The sequence below is a fragment of the Melospiza georgiana genome, chromosome 29 (assembly GCF_028018845.1).
Source record: "Melospiza georgiana isolate bMelGeo1 chromosome 29, bMelGeo1.pri, whole genome shotgun sequence".
Classification (NCBI taxonomy): Eukaryota; Metazoa; Chordata; class Aves; order Passeriformes; family Passerellidae; genus Melospiza; species Melospiza georgiana.
The window spans coordinates 2,593,129-2,611,792 of record NC_080458.1 but is presented as its reverse complement, the minus strand read 5'-3'; the positions used below and the strand labels follow the sequence as shown (position 1 = coordinate 2,611,792).

General features: G+C 50.6%; 1 protein-coding gene and 1 pseudogene across 1 annotated transcript in view; one reads left to right on the top strand and one right to left on the bottom strand.

Moving 5' to 3' along the window:
* The window catches only part of LOC131094375 (zinc finger protein 35-like), a 55,390-nt gene extending 41,689 nt beyond the window's left edge, over window positions 1–13,701 (top strand). Inside the window, exons 6-7 of the mRNA XM_058041974.1 lie at window positions 12,192–12,270; window positions 12,457–13,701. Coding sequence (XP_057897957.1) covers window positions 12,192–12,270; window positions 12,457–13,310 — 933 coding nt within the window. The 3' untranslated portion in view covers window positions 13,311–13,701. The remainder of the gene's footprint in view (window positions 1–12,191; window positions 12,271–12,456) is intronic.
* The window catches only part of LOC131094398 (zinc finger protein 850-like), a 672,678-nt pseudogene that overhangs the window by 68,118 nt on the left and 585,896 nt on the right, over window positions 1–18,664 (bottom strand).

The following is an 18,664-nucleotide window of genomic DNA, read 5'->3' as shown; positions in this document are numbered from 1 at the left end:
TTCAGTGCTCTCAAGCTCTCATTTGTGACAGAGTGAAGGAGCCCTGGCCCAGGCTGTGGCCCCGGGGGACACGGGGATGCTGCCGGGGGGTCCCTGTCCCCCTGTGCCACCCCCAGGGCCCCGGACCCCGTCCCCGTGTCAGGCTCTGGGGTCGATCTCGTGGAACATCCTCTGGGGGAGGCTGTGGGGCCGGGGCCAGGGGGACCCAGGAGGACAGGAGACCCCGCTGTGCATGAGCAGGGTTGGACTGCTCTGGGGGGAGCTGTGAGGGGGGCTGGGGCAGAGTGACCTCCCCAGGGACCTCACACAGCACCTGTGATGTCACACAGCCATCTCTGTGATGTCACACAGCTCCTGTGATGTCACACAGCCATCTGTGATGTCACACAATCCCTGTGATGTCACAGCCCATGCTGGGATGTCACGAATCCCCCTTGTGATATCACAGAGCCAATGCTGGCATATCACTCTCTGATGTCATACAGCTGCCTCCTGGGATGTCACAGAAGACACTGTGATGTCACAAACTCACCCAGTGATGTCACTGTAAGTTCTCTGATGTCACAGACTGTTCTGTGATGTTACTCAGACACCCAGTGATACCAGAACCCACTCTCTGATGCCACAAAGCCACCCTCCATGATGGCAGAGTCTGGTCTATGGTGTCACATCCTACCCTATCATGTCACAGCCACCTCTGTGATGTCACAATGCCCTCAGTGATGTCACACAATCCGCTCTGTGATGTCATACTGACACTCTGTAATGTCACCGCACACATTTTGATCTCACAGCCTGCTCTATGATGTCATACAGCCATGCCATGATGTCACAACCTGCTCTGTGATGTCACACAATGACCTCACACAACAAACTCTGTGATATCAGAGCCCAATCTGTGAACTCACACAGCTCACTCTGTGCTGTCACACAGCCCCTTGCTGACATCCTAGCTGCTCTGTGCTGCTGTGACACAGCCCCCTCTGGGACATGCCACAGCCCAGCCAGTGCTGAGCCCCTGTGAGCTCTGTCTGTGCCCTGCTGGTGTCCCTGAGGGGCACTGGCAGTGCCCCAGCCTGCTGGGCTGTGCACAGGAGCTGCCTCTGGCCAGAGCTGTCTCTCTGCAGCGCTGCCCTTGCCAGGAGCTGCCTCTGGGCCAGGAGCCCGGCCCAGCTCAGCAGCACAGACACAGCACAAGGACTTTAATGACCCTCTGGGGCTTTGGTGCTCTTTGCATCAGACCCAGTCCCTCAGAGTGTGCTCAAAAAACTTCTCAGGGACTCAAAAAGTGATTGAAACACAGAAGTTTCTCATACTTTAAAAAGATCCGTCTGAGGGACAAGACTGAGAAAGTGTCCCCAGGATCCAGGTAGAGCAGAACACTGGAGGAAGTGATGACAGGTGGGGACAAGCAAGGAAAAGGTGTCTCTGGTGCTGAGCAAATCTGCACCTCTGTTCCTGCAGGCTGTCGGCATCCCCCGGCTGCCCCACCTGGCTGGCCCCTTCCTTTGCTGACAGCTCTGCCTCCTGCCTGCCTCTGCCTGTCCCCACAAAGCCTTGGGCTGCTCCAGGCTCCTTCTAGGGGACGTGCTGCCCCACATCCCTGCCCTGGCAGGGAAATTCCTTTCTCCTGGTGTCCGCTCTGCACCTCCCCAGCTGCCTTTGGTGCCATTATTTCCTTCTAAATCTTATATCCTCTATAAAGAAAAGGTCCAGAATCTCTGAAACCACCCTTCAATCCCTCCCAGGGCTCTCCTCTGCTGTCCTCAGTCTCCACCCCACTGAGCACAGAGCTCCTGTGTCCCTATACAGTGGTCAAATGCCTGATGCCAGGAGCACCTGGACAAGAGCGACAGTTCTTTTTTATAGGAGGAAACCACACAATCCCAGGGTTTTGAAGGCAGATGAGAAGCAGTCACCAGAGGCCAAGGCCAGCCAGACCTGTCTGTCCTTGCAACTTTTGGCTGAAAACAACCCTTGGATATATGGGGAGTTTTAGGGGTGGAATTCCCTTTCCGCCCTGGGTTCTTGGACTGGAATGACAGTTCTCCATAGAAAGGAAATGGCAGAGCCCCAATGCTTCAAAGGCTGATTAGAGGCCAAGGCAGTCAGACCTGTTTTCAGGGGAGAATCCTTGGACAGACAGAATTTGGGAGGTCAAACCCCACTTTTGTCTAAGGCCAACTGGACGAGAAGAACAGTTCTTTTCCATAGGGAGGAAAATACAGAGCCCCAGTGTTTCAAAGGCAGATGAGAGCTGACTCTCAGAAAACCAAGGGAACCTAAATAGTCCTGGCAGCTTTAATCTGGGAGCTATCCTTGGATATAAAAAATTTTGGAGGCAGATTCTCAACTTTTGCCATGGATGCCTGGACTTGAAAGAAGTTTTTCCCATGGGAAGAAAAGCACAGGCTCCCAGTGTTTTGAAGGCTGATAGGAGGTGGCCCCCAAGAAGCCAAGGCCAGCCAGAGCTGTCTGTCCTGGAAGGTTTCATATGGGAATAATCCTTGCATATAATTAAATTTGGAGGAGGAATCAAAATTTCAACCATGACCCCTGGAGGAGAAAGGCAGTCATTTCCCACAGGAAGGAAAACACAGAACTCCAGGGTTTCAGGGGCTGATGAGAAATGACCCCCCAACATGCCAAGGTCAGCTGAACCTGTCAGGCAGCCCCCAGAAGGGCCAGCCAATCAGATCTGTTCCATTTTCTGGGATCCTTGGGGCTCTGAAAGATCACAATGGCCCCTTGGTTCCATGTGGCCCTGCAGGATCACAACAGATCTTGTTTCCATGAGGCCCAGTGATATAACAATAGTCTCCTTGGCTCCATGAGGCCTTACAGTGTCAAAATGGTTTCCTTGTTTCCATGGGACTCTGTAACGCCACAATGGCCCCTTGGTTCCACCAGGCCTGGATGTGTTACACTGGCCACTTCCTTCCATGGGGACCTGCAGTGACACAATGGCCCCTTGGTTCCATGAGATCTTGCAGTGTCACAGTGGCTGTCTTGGTTTTATAAGGCCCTGTGGTGACACAGTGGCCCCTCGGTTCCAGTGAATCCTGAAGTGTCATAATGATCTTCATGGTTCCATGAGGCCCCACAATGTCACAATGGACTTTTGGTTCCATGAGCTTTTGTACTGCCAAAAATTTGATGGTGTCATACTGGACCCTTGGCTCTATGGAGACTCACAATGTCAGAAGGTTCTCCTTGGTTCCATGAGGCCTTGCAGAGCCCCTTGATTCAACGAGGCCTCAAAGTGTCATAATGGCCTCCAGGATTCCATGGGGCCCTGCAATGTCACAATGGACCTTTCGTTCCATGTGTTCCAGCACTGTTCCATGAATCCTTAGTTCCATGGGGCCCCGTAGTGTCACAATGGACTCCTTGGTGCCACACAGTGCCACACAGTGTGACAACTGCCATTTGGCCTGCCAACACTCCATGGTGCCACAATGATTCCTTGCTTCCAAGAGGCATTCTAGTGTCACTATGGCCCCTTGGTTCAGTGAGGCTTTTGGTGTCAGAATAGTCTCCATGATCCCGTAAGGCCTTGCAGTGTCACAATAGACCATTGGTTTAATGGAGCCTCACAGTGTCATTGTGGTCCCCTTGGCTCCACAAGGCTCTGAAATGCAACAATGGCCCTTTGGTTTCACAAGGCCTCAAAGTGTAAAAAAGGCTTCCGTGGTTCCATGAGGCCCTCCTCATGGACCTTTGGTTCCATGATGTCCCAGAGTGTCACAATGGAATCCTTGGTTCCATCGGACCCTTCATCCCATGGAGACCCACAGGAATCACTGTAGTCCCCTTGGTTCCATGAGACCCTGCCATGCTATAGTGGGTCCCAAAGTGTCAGAACAGTCTCCATTGTTTCATTAAGGCCCACAAAGTCACTGTCATCCCTGTGGTTCCCCTAGGCCCCACAGTGGAACGATGGACTCTTGGTTCCATGAGGTTCCTCAGTCCCAATGGTCTCCTTGGATCCACAGTGTCACAGCGGCCCCTTGGCTTCATGTGGCCACGCCGTGTCACAATGGCTCATGGTTCCATGAGGCCAATGAGTTTAACAACGGATCCTTGGTTCCACAAGGCCTTGCTGTGTCACAATGGACCCTTGGTTCCATGAGCTTTCACACAGCCAACAGGAGTCTCCTTGGTTACGCAGTGTCACCATGGTTCCTTTGTTCCATGAGGTTCCATAGTAGAACATGGTCACCTTGGTTCTGTGAGGCTCTGCAGCGTCACAATGGACCCATAGTTCCACGAGGCCTTGCTGTGTCACAATGGTCCCTTGGTTCCAACAGGTTTTTCAGTGTCACAATGATCTCCTTGGATCCGCAGTATCACAATGTGGTGTATCACAATTGGTTCAATGTGGCCCCAATGTGCGAAAATGGATTTTGGTTTCATGGGGTTCCTCTGTGTCACAATGAACCCTTTGTTCAATGAGTTTGCTCAGTGTCACAGCTGACTCCTTGGTTCTGTGAGGCTCCACTGTCACCAAATCTCCGAAATATCAGAATAAGACTCGTTAACACTAATTTCCTATTTAAGTGGGTATCATTTATTCAGGCCTGAGGTTTAGTGAGGGATAACTCCTAACCTTATGTGGACATGTAATTCTACCAGTGTCACTAAATGTGTATTGCAATTTACCGATTACCCTAAAACCCACTCCAAGTTCCCAGATTCAGACCTTTTTTCTGTCACTGCATTCTTGAGCCAGATGTCTTCATCTTCTCTTCCAACCATTCCTGCTGGGAAAGGAGCCCCTCAATGCCTTGTTTCTTGGCTGAAAGTTCACAGGCACAGTAAAAATTGAATTAAACCTTTTGATAATAAGCCCAAGGCTTTGTGTGGGCAGGCAGAGGCAGAGCTGTCAGCAAAGGAAGGGCCCAGCCAGGTGGGGCAGCCGGGGGATGCTGACAGCCTGCAGGGACAGAGGCGCAGGGCAGGGACACCGTGGGACAGCCTGGGCTGCACAGGGCACAGAGATGGGCAGCAGCTGCAAGACAGCCCTGACAGAGCCAACTTGGGCAGCACTTTGGCCATGGCTGCTGGCCCTGGGCCTGAGGCCAGGAGGGGACAAGTGACCCTTGCAGGGCTGGGGCCTCATTGCCTCCTTGTCCCTGCTCAGCAGCCTGGCAGAGGTCGCCTCATGGTCTTGCCCTTGACATTGCACATCCCCACATGCCAGTGCCCATCCCGGGAAGAGCCCTGAGCAAGGAGGGAGGGACAGGATCTGCCTGGCCAGGGGCTGGGGCTCAGGCCTTGGCCCTTGGCATTCCTGAAACACATCGATGTTTGCTCAGCACCAGAGACACCTTTGCCTTGTTTGCCCCCACCTATCATCACTGCTTCCAGTGTTCTGCTCTATCTGGAACCTGAGGACACTTTCTCAGTTGTGTCCCTGACAGAGATCTCTTCAAAGTCCAAGAGACTTCAATGTTTCAATGTAACTGAGTTCTTGAAAGGCAGTTCCTGCTGGAGCAGGAGGCTCTGCCTGCAATGGGCTCCAACAACTCCAGCAACGCCCTGTTTGCAAAACCCCCATTGGGAAATGAAGGAGGAGGGTCACCCTGCTTTTGGGGTGAATAATGCTGAAACCAGCCTGACTCTTCCATGCCAAAGTTCAACATCCTCAGAGGGAGCTGAAGCTGTATAAGAGCTGGAAAAATCCCCAGAGAAAGGAACAACCAAGTGACACCACTGAGAGCTTCTGCAGAGCTGCTGAGCTGGCCCAGCCTGGGCACATCTGGCTGACAGGGCAGCATCTCAGACTAGAAAGGCCCCATCTCAAATCTTAACTGCAGCATCTCCTGACATTTCCTTTCTTGGGAGGTGTGGAGATTCCTTCCTGCAGTGGGGACAACCCTCAAGGTCACTGCTCCAGGCTGAGAAAAAGGGATTTGCCCATGGTAATTGGTCTGGGGGAGTGACATCAATCTCTGCTTAAGTACAGATTTTGCTTTAATGCAGTTGATTTTAAATCACTTCATACTGTATAACATGACATAACGTAACATAAGATAACACAATATAACATAATATAATATAATATAATATAATATAATATAATATAATATAATATAATATAATATAATATAATATAATATAATATAATATAATATAAATGTTATAACTCCTGTACCTTGGTGTAAATACATCTGATTAAGATAATTTTATCTAATCATTACCATAGTAATTATAAAAATATCTCTGCTTTGCCATCCATAATGTTGTGAGACAAATTCTAAAAAGGTTTAACCCCAAATTTAAAATTATTTACACATGAACTCTTGAAATGTCTGGGGCTGGGACTGGAACCAGCAGCTCGAAGGCTCCTCTCACAGAAGGAATTTAGAAAGCCTGGAAGTCCTGGGAGGTATTTTGGGATCCAAGGGGGGCTATTAGGGCTCCTTTCTGCACCTTGAGGCCCAACAGGAGCTTCTCTAATAAACTTAGCCTGAAGCTCCCGCTGTGCCCATGACAGGAACCCCTGTAAGTGTCTGGGACATCCCGGCTCTTTGACAGCCCGGGGACACCTGGGATGTCACTGTGGAGCCCCCGTGAGTGCCTGTGACAGATAGGTGCCTTTGCAGCCCAAGGTCCCCTGGGATGTCACCATGGAATGGCTGTGACTGCCTCTGACCACAGGGCTCTTTACCATCCCCAGAAAGCTCTTGGAGGTCTCCATGGAGCCCCTGTCTCTGCCTGTGACATTCCAGCTCTGGAGCAGCCTGGAGACTCTTGGAAAGTCCCCATGGAACCCCTCTGAGGGCCTGTGAAAAATCTGATCCTTCGCAGGCAACCATCACCAGATCCTGTTGTTATGGTCTGTTTCCATGGCAACCATCACCAGGATCCATTTCTATAGTCTGTTTCCATGGCAACCATCACCACCCACCCTGTTGCTATGGTCACTTTCCATGGCAACCATCACCAGCCCCCTGTTGCTATGGTCAGTCCTGTGGCAGCTCCATGGAGACCCCATGCCAGAGCTGGTTGCCATGGACACCAGCTCAGGCCTGCAGCCAGATCCTGTTGCCATGGAAACTATTTGCAGCCCCATCCCCAGACTCATGGGATCCCAGAACAACACAACTGGCTGAGCTGGGAGGGACCCATCAGGATCCTCCAGTGCAACTGCTGGCCCTGCACAGGACACCCCAACAATGCCAGCCTGGGCCTGGCAGCGCTGTCCAAATGCTGCTGCAGCTCAGAGAGCCCTGGAGCTGGGACCCTTCCCTGCGGAGCCTGGGCAGGGCCCCAGCAGCCTCTGGGCAAAAACCTTTTCCTGACATCCAGCCTGAGCCTGCCCCGACTCAGCTGCAGCCGTTCCCTCCACTCCTGTCCCTGGGCACCAGAGGGAAGAGGTTCCCACAGCCCCAGCCAGGGACCCACTCCCGAGGCTGTTGCCATGGCCACCAGGGCTGAGACCAGCTGGGATGCTCGGTTTCAATGGGCTGGGGTTCAGGATTGGGATTCCCCAATTTTTTGCTCCTGCTAAAACTGCGCTGCCCTCCCTGCCCTCCCACCTCCCATGGAAAGCACAAAAGGCAAAGATCCTGGGCTGGGATAAGAAGAATTTATTGGGAACAGGAACAAGATAAGAAACAAATGGAACAGAAACAGTATTGATAACAGAAGGGATAAATAAAACTTTGACAGGGAAAACTACAACACAACTCACTGGGTCTGCCTGGCCACAATTTCCCCTGCCTGGAAAGGAGTAAACACCACCCCCTTACCCAAACTGGCTCAGGTGTAAAACCCCCACCCTGGGAAGGCCACACACACAGGGGACAATGTCACACTTGCCCTGCTCCAGGGGAGGTCTCTGTCCCTTGTCACTCCCTTGCCATCCCCCCTTTTCTCTTTGTTTCCATCTCTCTACCTCACATTTACTGTTCAATAAAATCCACGATGGATTTTGTCGTGTTAGCACCTTAATTGGGGCAGAGGCATCTCACTAACAATTTTCTTAACAATATTGCCATATTATTTTGGCACAGAGAGTTCAGGGCACTGTTCTCTGACCCCAAGTGCCTTTGACAACAGCATGGTTCCCTCCACTGAGGAGGTTGTGGTTTTTTCTGGAAGAACTCTTGGAACTTGGACACAGTCGCTCCTTCCTCCTGGGGAACTTATGGGAGAAATGATGAGGAAAATGGCTTTTATATGTGGTCAGTATAAAGAAAATAATTTGTTGTCTTTCCTTGAAAAGTTGTTAAAATCACTGGAGGAAAGGCAGCAAATGTTACCAGCGAGACTGACAAGGTTCATTCACCCCACGGTGAGGAACGCAAGGCGGCTAAAAGTCCCACAAGAAGCCCAGCTCAAGTAGCTAAATTTCCGAATAAGTCCTGAATTCCCAGGCTTGGGGGCTTTACCAAATGTGAGAATCATTTTTCTCTTTATCCCTGTCACATTTGTGACAGCTACACAGAGCTTTCCCTTCCTTTTAATAATCTGTATTGGGCCAAATTTCCACTTTCTTTTACCGAAACCCTCCAGCAGCTGAGCTGGAGCTGTGCAGGAAGCAATGATTATTGGAATTGCCACATCACTGCTTGGATTGTGAGTTTATTCATGTTTGGGATTTGTTTGCGCTTTCATCACAAGTTACTTGTGGGAAGAGCATATATTCTTCAAAGTGATATATGCAGAGTCAAGTTTGATTTCTGCCAAGTTTATTTTGTCCAGTGCCCAGAGGATGCTCAAGGGGTCTCAGTGCCTCTCGCCCTGGGGGATGCTTGGGAGGGGTTTGGGTTTTTTTTTTTCTGTCACTGTCACTCCAGGCCATTCCCCAGGGGGTGTCCCTGTAACCCCAGGCCATTCCCCGGCTGTTTGTCCCTATCCCTGTCACCCCAGACCATTTCCCAGGGGGTCTCCATCATTCTCACCCCAGAGAATACCTGGGAGGTCTCCCTCTCTCTCACGCCTGTGCCAGGGGTGCTCGGTGCAGTCTCTGTCCCTCTCAGCCCAGGGGATGCTCAGGGCTCTCTGTCTCCGAGCCCTGGGGGATGCTCGGGGGGTCTCCATCCCTCTGGCCTCAGGGAATTCCTGTGCAGGGCTGGGGACCAGGGCCTCTGTGTCCCTCTCACTGCTGAGGGTGCTCGGGGCTGGAGGGGCTCTTTGACCTTCTCCCATATGGGGAGGCCGGGGAGGGTCTCTGTCCCTCTGAGCCCTGGTGTGACCCCACCCAAACATCATTGGGGTCAGAGGGACAGAGACACCCCCAAGAAGGGCTGAACCTGGGATTTGGTTTGGGGTTGAGGATTTTGGAAGGGGCTGGAATTGGGACTGGCTTGGAGTTGGGGCTGAGATTTGGATTAGAGCTGGGATTGGGGTCAAGGCTAGACATGAGATTACCTTTAGGGCTGGGGTTGGGATTGGGTCTGGGGCTAGGTGAATCTAGGACTGGGATGAGATTAAATACAGAACTGTGAGTGTGTCTAAACATGGAGTGAGACTGAGACCAGGATCAGGGTCAGGTTTGGGATTGAGCTCACCCAGAGCAGGACAGGGGGGATGTCACGGTGGGAAGGTTTGGGGAAAATCCTTGTTTGGGGAAAAACAAGGTGTGAATGCCTTTGGCTGGGGATTCCTCCTACCCACGTCCATTTCTAGAAGTAACCTGATGTCCAAAAATCAAGAGTGAATAAAAAAAAGCCACCAGGAGTTTCCCATTTGCAGTCCCTCTTGGGTTATGGTTGGTCCCCCATCTCAGAGCTGGTGGGGATCCCATGGGTCCTGGGGATCCCTCCTCTCCAGGGTCCTGCTTTTGGATTCTGGAAGGTTCTGGGGTCCCAAGGTCCCCATCTCCAACCTCCGCCCAATCCAGCCACTTGAGGTTCCCCCTTCTTTCCACCACCTTGTCCTGGTTTAGGGCAAATTTGGTTGAAACGCTCCAAAAGGAGTTTCCTCTAGAATGCCAATTCAGCAGCCCCAGCCTCAGCCAGTTCAGGAAAATATTTCTGGGGACAAAAGTGGAAAAAAACTTTATTTTACAGGCAAAGCATTCACCAGCACAAAAATTGAACAATATTAAGCAATAAAAGCTCCTGCTGCTCCAAAATAGATGACAAACTCCGAAAGTCCCTCCTTGGGTTGTAGCTCCTCATACTCACCGTCTTATCAGTGGCTTATCAGTCTCTTATCAGTATATTATCAGTCTCTTATCAGTCCGTCCAGTGCTGGAAATGCCTCAGTCCAGGCCCATTCTGGTGGGCCTCAGGTGGGACCAGCAGGTGGTGTTCTGGTTGTTCTGTCCAGAGCAGGTTTAAACAGCTCCAGAGAAAAAGAAAAACCACAGTCCAGGGAACTTCTCTGCCTCAGAGACCTAAAAACTAACTAAAAGCAAAGGAGAGCTCTGTCCTGCTGTCTGTCCATCCAGCAGCTGGAATGTAGAGGAGTGAGTGCAGTGTATGAAAACAAACTGCAGCTTCTTCCTCCTCCCCTTCGCTCTCAGAACCAGCCTTAAAGGCGCAGAACTCATTTCTGGGCTAAACAGACCGATGGGGGTACGAGCATCATGAAGTCACTCCAGGACATGCCCCTGTCAGGGCCAGGAGGTCCCGTCCCCGCCTCATCTCTGGGCTGCTGGGGGTCCCCCAGCTCCGGTATCTCCCTTTCCCCTCTCCCCACCCCGTGGGTCCCCTGTTCCTCAGCCCTGGCTCTCACGGGGATCCCCAAAACCAATGTCCCGCCCCATCAGTACCGGGCCATCCCCACGTGAACCCCAGGACCCTCCCAAGGGGTGATCGTGGCTCCTCTCCCCCCGAAAAAGCTCCTCTTAGGGAGCCCAGAAATATCCAGGGCTCGAGTCCGGGATCTGCTGGCTCTGAACACTCTCCAAAAAATCCTCCCTGTGACCCCTGGCTGAAGTTGTTTGGCAATTTAGCTACTTGAGCTGAGATTCTTCTGGGACTTTCAGCAGCCCCTTGTGTTCCTCACATTGGAGTGAAGGAACCTTGTCAGTCTCGCTGGTATCATTTGCTCCCTTTCCTCCATTGTGGAAAAAATCACTGCTAAAATCCAGTAATTTTAACAAACTTTTCAAGGAAGGACAACAAAACATTTTCTTTACACTCTGGACCCACAATAGCCATTTTTCTCATCATTTCTCCCATAAGTCACTCAGAGGAAGCTGCATCCAAGTTCCAAGAGTTCTTCCAGAGCGAATCACAGCCTCCTCAGAGGAGGGAACCTTGCTGTTGTCAAAGGCACTTGGGGTCAGAGAACAGTGCCCTGAACTCACTGCATCAAAATAATGTTGCAATCTGGTTAAGAAAATTGTTAGCGAGATGCCTCTGCCCCAATTAATGTGCTAACAAGACCAAATCCATCGTGGATTTTATTGAACAGTAAATGTGTGGTAGAGAGAGAGATGGAAACAAAGAGAAAAGGGGGGATGGCAAGGGAGTGACAGGGACAGAGATGTCCCCTGGGGCAGGGCAAGTGTGACATTTTCCCCTGTGTGTGTGGCCTTCCAGGGGTGGGGGTTTCACACCTGAGCCAGTTTGGGTAAGGGGGGGTGGTGTTCACTCCCCGGAGCAGGGATTATCCCACTGTTTCAGGGTGCCGTGTAAGATGTAACCAAATGCATGTTTTCAATCACCATCTCCAGAAACTGTTATAAACAGGTGGGGCAGTGTTCTTTATCTCTTGCATGACTCACCCCTGATAACGCCCTCCAGGGGAGATAGCTTCTGTGAATGGGCCATTGAGTGTCACTGCAGGACTGATAAAATTCCATCATCCCATTTTGGGATGCTCCGCCCAGGGGGCGGAACCAAGCATTCCTACATGGATATAAGCTGAGACTTTGCTACACCAGACGTAGCTTGCCTACTGGATTCCCAGAGGACAAGAGCTCCATAACCACCATTAGACATCCAGAGGAAGACCAGACCTTCTACAGCATCACTGCTCTGAAAGAATCACGTTCGTATCTCCAACAGGACTGCAGTAACCATTTAATAGGACTGCAGCCACCACCCTGACCAAAAGGGTGTCAGGTTATATCCTGACTCTGTCCATTTAAGGCAGTGTTTCTGTGTAATTGCTTTGATCCTAATTTTCTTATTAAATTGTAATTCTGACTTAGACTCTCTCCCAGGTTTGCCTTCAAACCAGTACAAAAACCAATGAGCTCATCTGTTTTTTTCTGCCGAAAAAAGGATTTCCCATTCCCAAACCTTTGCCAGATGGAAGAGGAGGCTGAGAGGAAGATGAGGATGCCCCAGAACACCCAGGCAGGTGAGGAGGAAGTCAATGCCTCTTTCTCCCTCTCTCCTGCTCCATCTCCCAGCCCAGCATGGCCCCCAGCTGCAGGACAACCCTGCTGCCAATCCCATCCTGCCGGGGATGCACTGGAGGGATCTCCTTCCTCTTCCCTCTGGCATGGTGGAAAATCCCATCCTCTCCTTGTCCTTCCTCTTCCAGACAAGAAGCTGAGGATGGAGACCAGAGAGGAAAAATCCCCGTGGAAGAACCTGGAGGAAGAGGCTGTTTTGAGTGGCTGCACGGGAAAGGAATCAAACAGAGAGGAAAATCCCCAGAGATCCCACAGGAGGAGGGGCTGCAAACCCAGACAAGGGTGCTCTGTGGAGGAAAGACCCACCCTGAGCCAGGAAGGTGGGCAGAGCTTCAGCCAGAGCTCAGAGCTGGTGGTCCATGAGCAGCTTCATGATGGAGTGAAGCCCCACAAGTGCTTGGAGTGTGGGAAGAGCTTCAGGCAGAGCAGCACCCTGATCCGTCACCAGATGATCCACACTGGGGAATGGACCTATGAGTGTGGGGAATGTGGGAAGGGCTTCAGCTGCAGCTCCCAGCTCATCAACCATCAACAAATCCACACTGGTGAAAGGCTCTACGAGTTTCCCGAGTATCAGAAGAGGTTTCAGAGCAGCTCCCATCTCCTCCGCCACCAGCGAATTCACACAGAGGAGAGAGCCTTCCGCTGCCCTGAGTGCGGGAAGGGCTTCCAGAAAAAATCCACCCTCATCACCCACCGGCACAACCATACTGGGGAGAGGCCCTGTGAGTGTCCCACCTGTGGGAAGAGGTTCCAGACCAGCCCAAATCTCTGCCTGAATGAGCGGAGTTACACTGGGGAGAGGCCCTTCCGCTGCCCCGACTGTGGGAAGGGCTTCAAGAAAAAATCCACCTTTATCATCCACCGGCACATCCATACTGGGGAGAGGCCCTATGAGTCCCCCACATCATGGGAAGAGCTTCTCCATGAGCTCAGACTTGACCAGACACCAATGGAGTCACCAGTAAGGGAAGTTCTGTGAGTGCCCCATCTGCAGGAAGAGCTTCATGCCCAGCTCCAGCTTCTTTCCCCATTGGAAGTCACATGTTGGGAAGAGTGATCCATTTTTCCTGTGATCCATGCTGGGAAAACAGTTGTCCCTTTTCCTGCCCCTCCCAATGGCATGATGTGTCATTTAAAAACATGAGGGTCTGCCCATGCCCGTGTCATTACATTCACTACCACCTCAGGTCACTGCCAGGGGCAGGAAAGGGACTGTCTCTCTCTCTCTCTCTCTCCCCTGAGGAGAAGGGTGTCCTTTCCAGGCAGGGGAAATTGTGGCCAGGCAGACCCAGTGAGTTGTGTTGTAGTTTTCCCTGTCAAAGTTTTATTTATCCCTTCTGTAATCAATATTGTTTCTGTTCCATTTGTTTCTTATCTTGTTCCTGTTCCCAATAAATTCTTCTTATCCCAGCCCAGGATCTTTGCCTTTTGTGCTTTCCATGGGAGGTGGGAGGGCAGCGCAGTTTTAGCGGGAGTAAAAAATTGGGGAATCCCATTCCTGAACCCCAGCCCATTGAAACCGAGCATCCCAGCTGGTCCCAGCCCTGGTGGCCATGGCAACAGCCTCGGGAGCGGGTCCCTGGCTGGGGCTGTGGGAACCTCTTCCCTCTGGTGCCCAGGGACAGGAGTGGAGGGAACGGCTGCAGCTGAGTCGGGGCAGGCTCAGGCTGGATGTCAGGAAAAGGTTTTTGCTCAGGCTCCGCAGGGAAGGGTCCCAGCTCCAGGGCTCTCTGAGCTCCGGCAGCGTTTGGACAGCGCTGCCAGGCCCAGGCTGGCATTGTTGGGGTATCCTGTGCAGGGCCAGCAGTTGCACTGGAGGATCCTGATGGGTCCCTCCCAGCTCAGCCAATTCTGTGGTTCTGGGATCCCATGAGTCTGGGGATGGGGCTGCAAATAGTTTCCATGGCAACAGGATCTGGCTGCAGGCCTGAGCTGGTGTCCATGGCAACCAGCCCAGCATGGGGTCTCCATGGAGCTGCCAAGGGACTAAGCATAGCAACAGGGGGCTGGTGATGGTTGCCATGGAAACTGACCATAGCAACAGGACCCTGATAATGGTTGCCATGGATACTGACCACAGTAACAACAGGGTCTGGTGATGGTTGCCTGCGAAGGATCTGATTTTTCACAGGCCCTCAGAGGGGTTTCATGGGGACTTTCCAAGAGTCTCCAGGCTGTTCCAGAGCTGGAATGTCACAGGCACAGACAGGGGCTCCATGGAGACCTCCAAGAGCTTTCTGGGGATGGTAAAGAGCCCTGTGGTCAGAGGCAGTCACAGCCATTCCATGGTGACATCCCAGGGGACCTTGGGCTGCAAAGGCACCGATCTGTCACAGGCACTCACAGGGGTTCCTGTCATGGGCACAGTGGGAGCTTCAGGCAAAAGCTTTATTTCTTTTTTGGAGAAACTCCTGCTGAGACATGAGGTGGAGAAATTACACCCAACAGCCACCATGGATCCTCAACCCCCTGCAGGGCCCCTGGACTTCTAAAATTCCTTCTAAGAGAGGACACTGGGAGTGGCTGGATCCAATCCCAGCCCCAGATTTTGTCAAAGCTGTAAAAGATTGGACAGGTGGAATTGAACTTTTACACAATTGGTCCCACAGGATTAAAGACTGAATACCAGATGAATTTATATAAATACAGCTCTGATTGATTCTGATCATGATTAGACAGAATGTTCATTTACACCATAGAGTAAATGAAGAAAAGGAGTTATTGTTGTGGTCCGTGGTGGTGGTGGACACAACCTTGTATCAATGGGCAGGAGCCATAAGAGCACAAGCACAGGCAGACAACAGACACACAGACACAGAGACACACAGACACAGACACACACAGATACACATAAACACATACACACATACACACAGGACACACAGAGATGCACACAGACACACACAGAGACACACACACAGATACACAGAGACACAGACACACACATACAGACACATAGACACACACAGACACACACACAGACACACAGAGACACAGACACACACACACACACACAGAGACACAGACACACACACACACACACAGAGACACAGACACACATATGCAGCAGCTCAGCAGTGAAGACACGGGAGGGTCCAGGCATGGAGTTCCAACGTGCTTCATTGTAGAGCAACACCAAAAGCGTCCAGGGGCCAAAGACAAAGACAAAGGAGGGTCCAGAGTATAAATACAGGCAAAGAAGGTGCAGAGGAGAGCACCAGGGCCCCAATGCTCTGAGGGCTCAGGGATGGTACACAGGGAAGGGACCAATAGGAAATGCCAGAGTAGATGGACAGTGTTACACACCAGTGGGAAGACAGGGAAGGGAGAACTCACCAGAACATAAACATATAAGGGAAAAAGGAATAGGAAAGGCCAACGGGCCAATAGGGAGGACAGAACTGGGACAAATTAACATAGTGCTGCAGAGCAGCAGGGGGAAGCCTTTTTTCTCACTTTGAGCTTTGAGGAATGCCCAGAGCCTGCGGTGTGTCTCTCCAGGGCATTTCTGCTGCCTTTTCCCTGGTAGGCTCACAGGTTTCCACAGTTATGCAGTGTCACAATGATCTCCTTGGTTCTGCAGCCCTGCTGTAGCTGCTGTGTAACAATGGGCCTGTGGTACCATGAGGCTCTGTAGTGTCACCCACAGCCCCTCACAGACTTTTAAGGCCTCTCCGAGTTCCCCATTGCCCCTCATGGCCTCTCAAGGCCATTCATGGCCCCTCATGACTGATGGCCCTTCACGGCCCCTCACAGCCTCAGGCCCGGGGCTCCTCCCAAGGCAGGAGAAGAGGTTTGGCCCTACTTGCTGAAATAAACAAGGGCCAGGAGACTTCTTCTCCTTTTTAGTGCCTTTATCAAAAGTGATCAGCTCAGGATAGGGCAGCTCAACGGGTCTGCAGCATCCATCGTCTCTCCCAGGGCGACTCAGAGGAGGAGGATATGCGCAGCTCTGTCCACTAGGGGCAGAGCTGGGGGAAATCCAGTCCTTGTGGAAGCCTTAAGGGTGTGATGTCCCCGTCAGATGGTGCCCCTCCCACTCCGTCAGCTTGGTCTCACCGCTGGGGTCAACTCCCATGGTCAGGGCGAGAGGGTCCAAAGGTGTTCCGCATCTCTGCAGGCTCAGCACTCGGCTCCTGACGTCCAGACATCACTCCAGTCTCTCAACTCTTATTTGGCTCGTTGTTTTTAGGGTTCCTGCACGTTTGGAGTAGGCGTCCCACCGCATGCTGGTCCTTGGAGTCACTTTGCATAGCCCCCCCCCCCCCACCCTCTCAGGTCTCTTCACCCTTCAGGGAAAAGTACACCTTAGCCTCGGGCAAGGCTCTGCTAATACAAAAGGAGCGATTAGCCACAATGACCCGTGATTACAATAACAAAACACGAAGAACTTGGGCAGTTACAGTGATCTGGCTGCCTTTTTGTAACTTTTTCTCACAAAAAAAATATTAACCAAATTTTTGTTCATAACAGTCCCCCCTCTTTTTCTTTGATCGAGCTTAAATTCTAAGCTCGCATCAACTCCTAATTTTTTTGTTTTGAATCTACTATAAATCTCTTGTGCACTTTGGTAATCATGGTTACTTAACCTTGTTACTTCCTTTGGTTTCTTCAGGTTGGTCTGCAGTGCAAGTACTATTCTACTAAAACAGATAAATAAGCATAGTAAAAAGAGCAATCCTCCAAGTACACACACAGTGAGAAAAACTACCTTTTCCCATACATCCTTTTTGAAAATCTCCAGGTTCTTCCACCCACTGGGATCAAGTGTAGGAGTTTGATCTTCATTATTTACACATGCTAACCTTTTTATTTAGTTTGAAATGATCCTAATAATTGAATTCTTTATCTTTAATACTGCCTGGAGCCAGATAACTTTGTTTAACATAGATATTGGGATCCGAATTTGGCTTTTACAATTTTGGATTTTCTCAGTTTCTATTTCACTGTGCCTGTTCTGTTTAATTTCTCCCAAATTATTATATATAGGAACTCCCAAATTTGATCCAGTTTCTTTGGGTAATAAGAAAATTGGTTTTATCACTCTAGCGGTGCAGCTGCCAGACGAGATCAAATCTAGGGGTTTAAGGCTCCCCTGAAATGTGTTCCAAAAGGGGTTTATCTCTTTTCCAGTACACTCATATAAATACTTGTAAGAAATAATTTTTCTTACCATTTTCACCATTTCTTTGCTTTTTACTAGATCTGCTGAGCTTGTTTCAGCAGCATCACATTCAAAGCACAACCAGGCTTCCTCTATAGGGCACTCTCCTAGGAGTGGCTGCCTAAAAGTGGCAGTATTGTATGCTATCCAATACACTCTTTTATTTTTCTGATAAAGGACCAATTGGGAGAGGTTTACACAATCAGGGTTAGAACTGATGTGGACTCACGACAAGGAGCTCACTTCCTCCTCACAAAGGGGTTGGTAGCATTCATTGCACAGCTCAGCTGGGCTCCCCTGAGCACCACCAGCAATCAGAGCCATCATTACTACCCTTCCCAAGAGTCCTGTATGGGTCAACTTGCACAGCCTGCCCACCCGGCCTTGCCTCTTGGGGAATTTTACTGAGGAAAAGCTTCCAAGCTCTTTAGAGTCCCTTCTACCCGTTTCTCTGGTTAAACCTCTCTTGGTCTGTTCCCTACCAATTTTGGTTTCCCCTCCCAGGGGAGTGTTCTGTAGAGGATTAACCTGGAGTCTTTAGAAATAAATTGGGGAACTTAACCAGAATTACTTATTTACAGTCTTAAACTTTTTACCAACATAGTTTACACAGAACAGTCTTAAAACATTTTAAGCAATATTAGAACTCTGATGCCAATTTTTTTTTTCCCACACAGTTCAGTCTTTTTGACTCTTCCTTCTGAGAGTCAACTTTAAATCACAGTATACTCAGGTGAATTAACTTGTGAAGCAGATGAATCTTGTCCAGCGCCGGGGGATGAGAGTGATGTGGACTCTGGTCCAATGCCAGAGGGGAAAACTGGGAGTCTGGCCCAATGCCAGAAGGAGAAAGGGGTGGAGTCCGGTCCAATGCCAGAGGAAGAATGGGGTGCAGTCCGGTCCAATGCCAGAAGGAAAAGAAATGGTGTTGAATCCTGGTCCAATGCCAGGGGGTGAGAGTGATGTGAGTCCAACCTTTTCCTTTTGATCTGCACCGTCGAATTAGTAAGGAAGAGTACCTGAAATGGACTTTCAAACACAGGCTTTAATGGTCTGCTATTTAATGATTTTATCAAAACTCAGTTTCTCTGTTTAATGTTATTGGTTAATTTCTCTTTTTCCATAGCTTGCATGTTTCTCTCATCAACTTCTACATACTCTGTATTTTG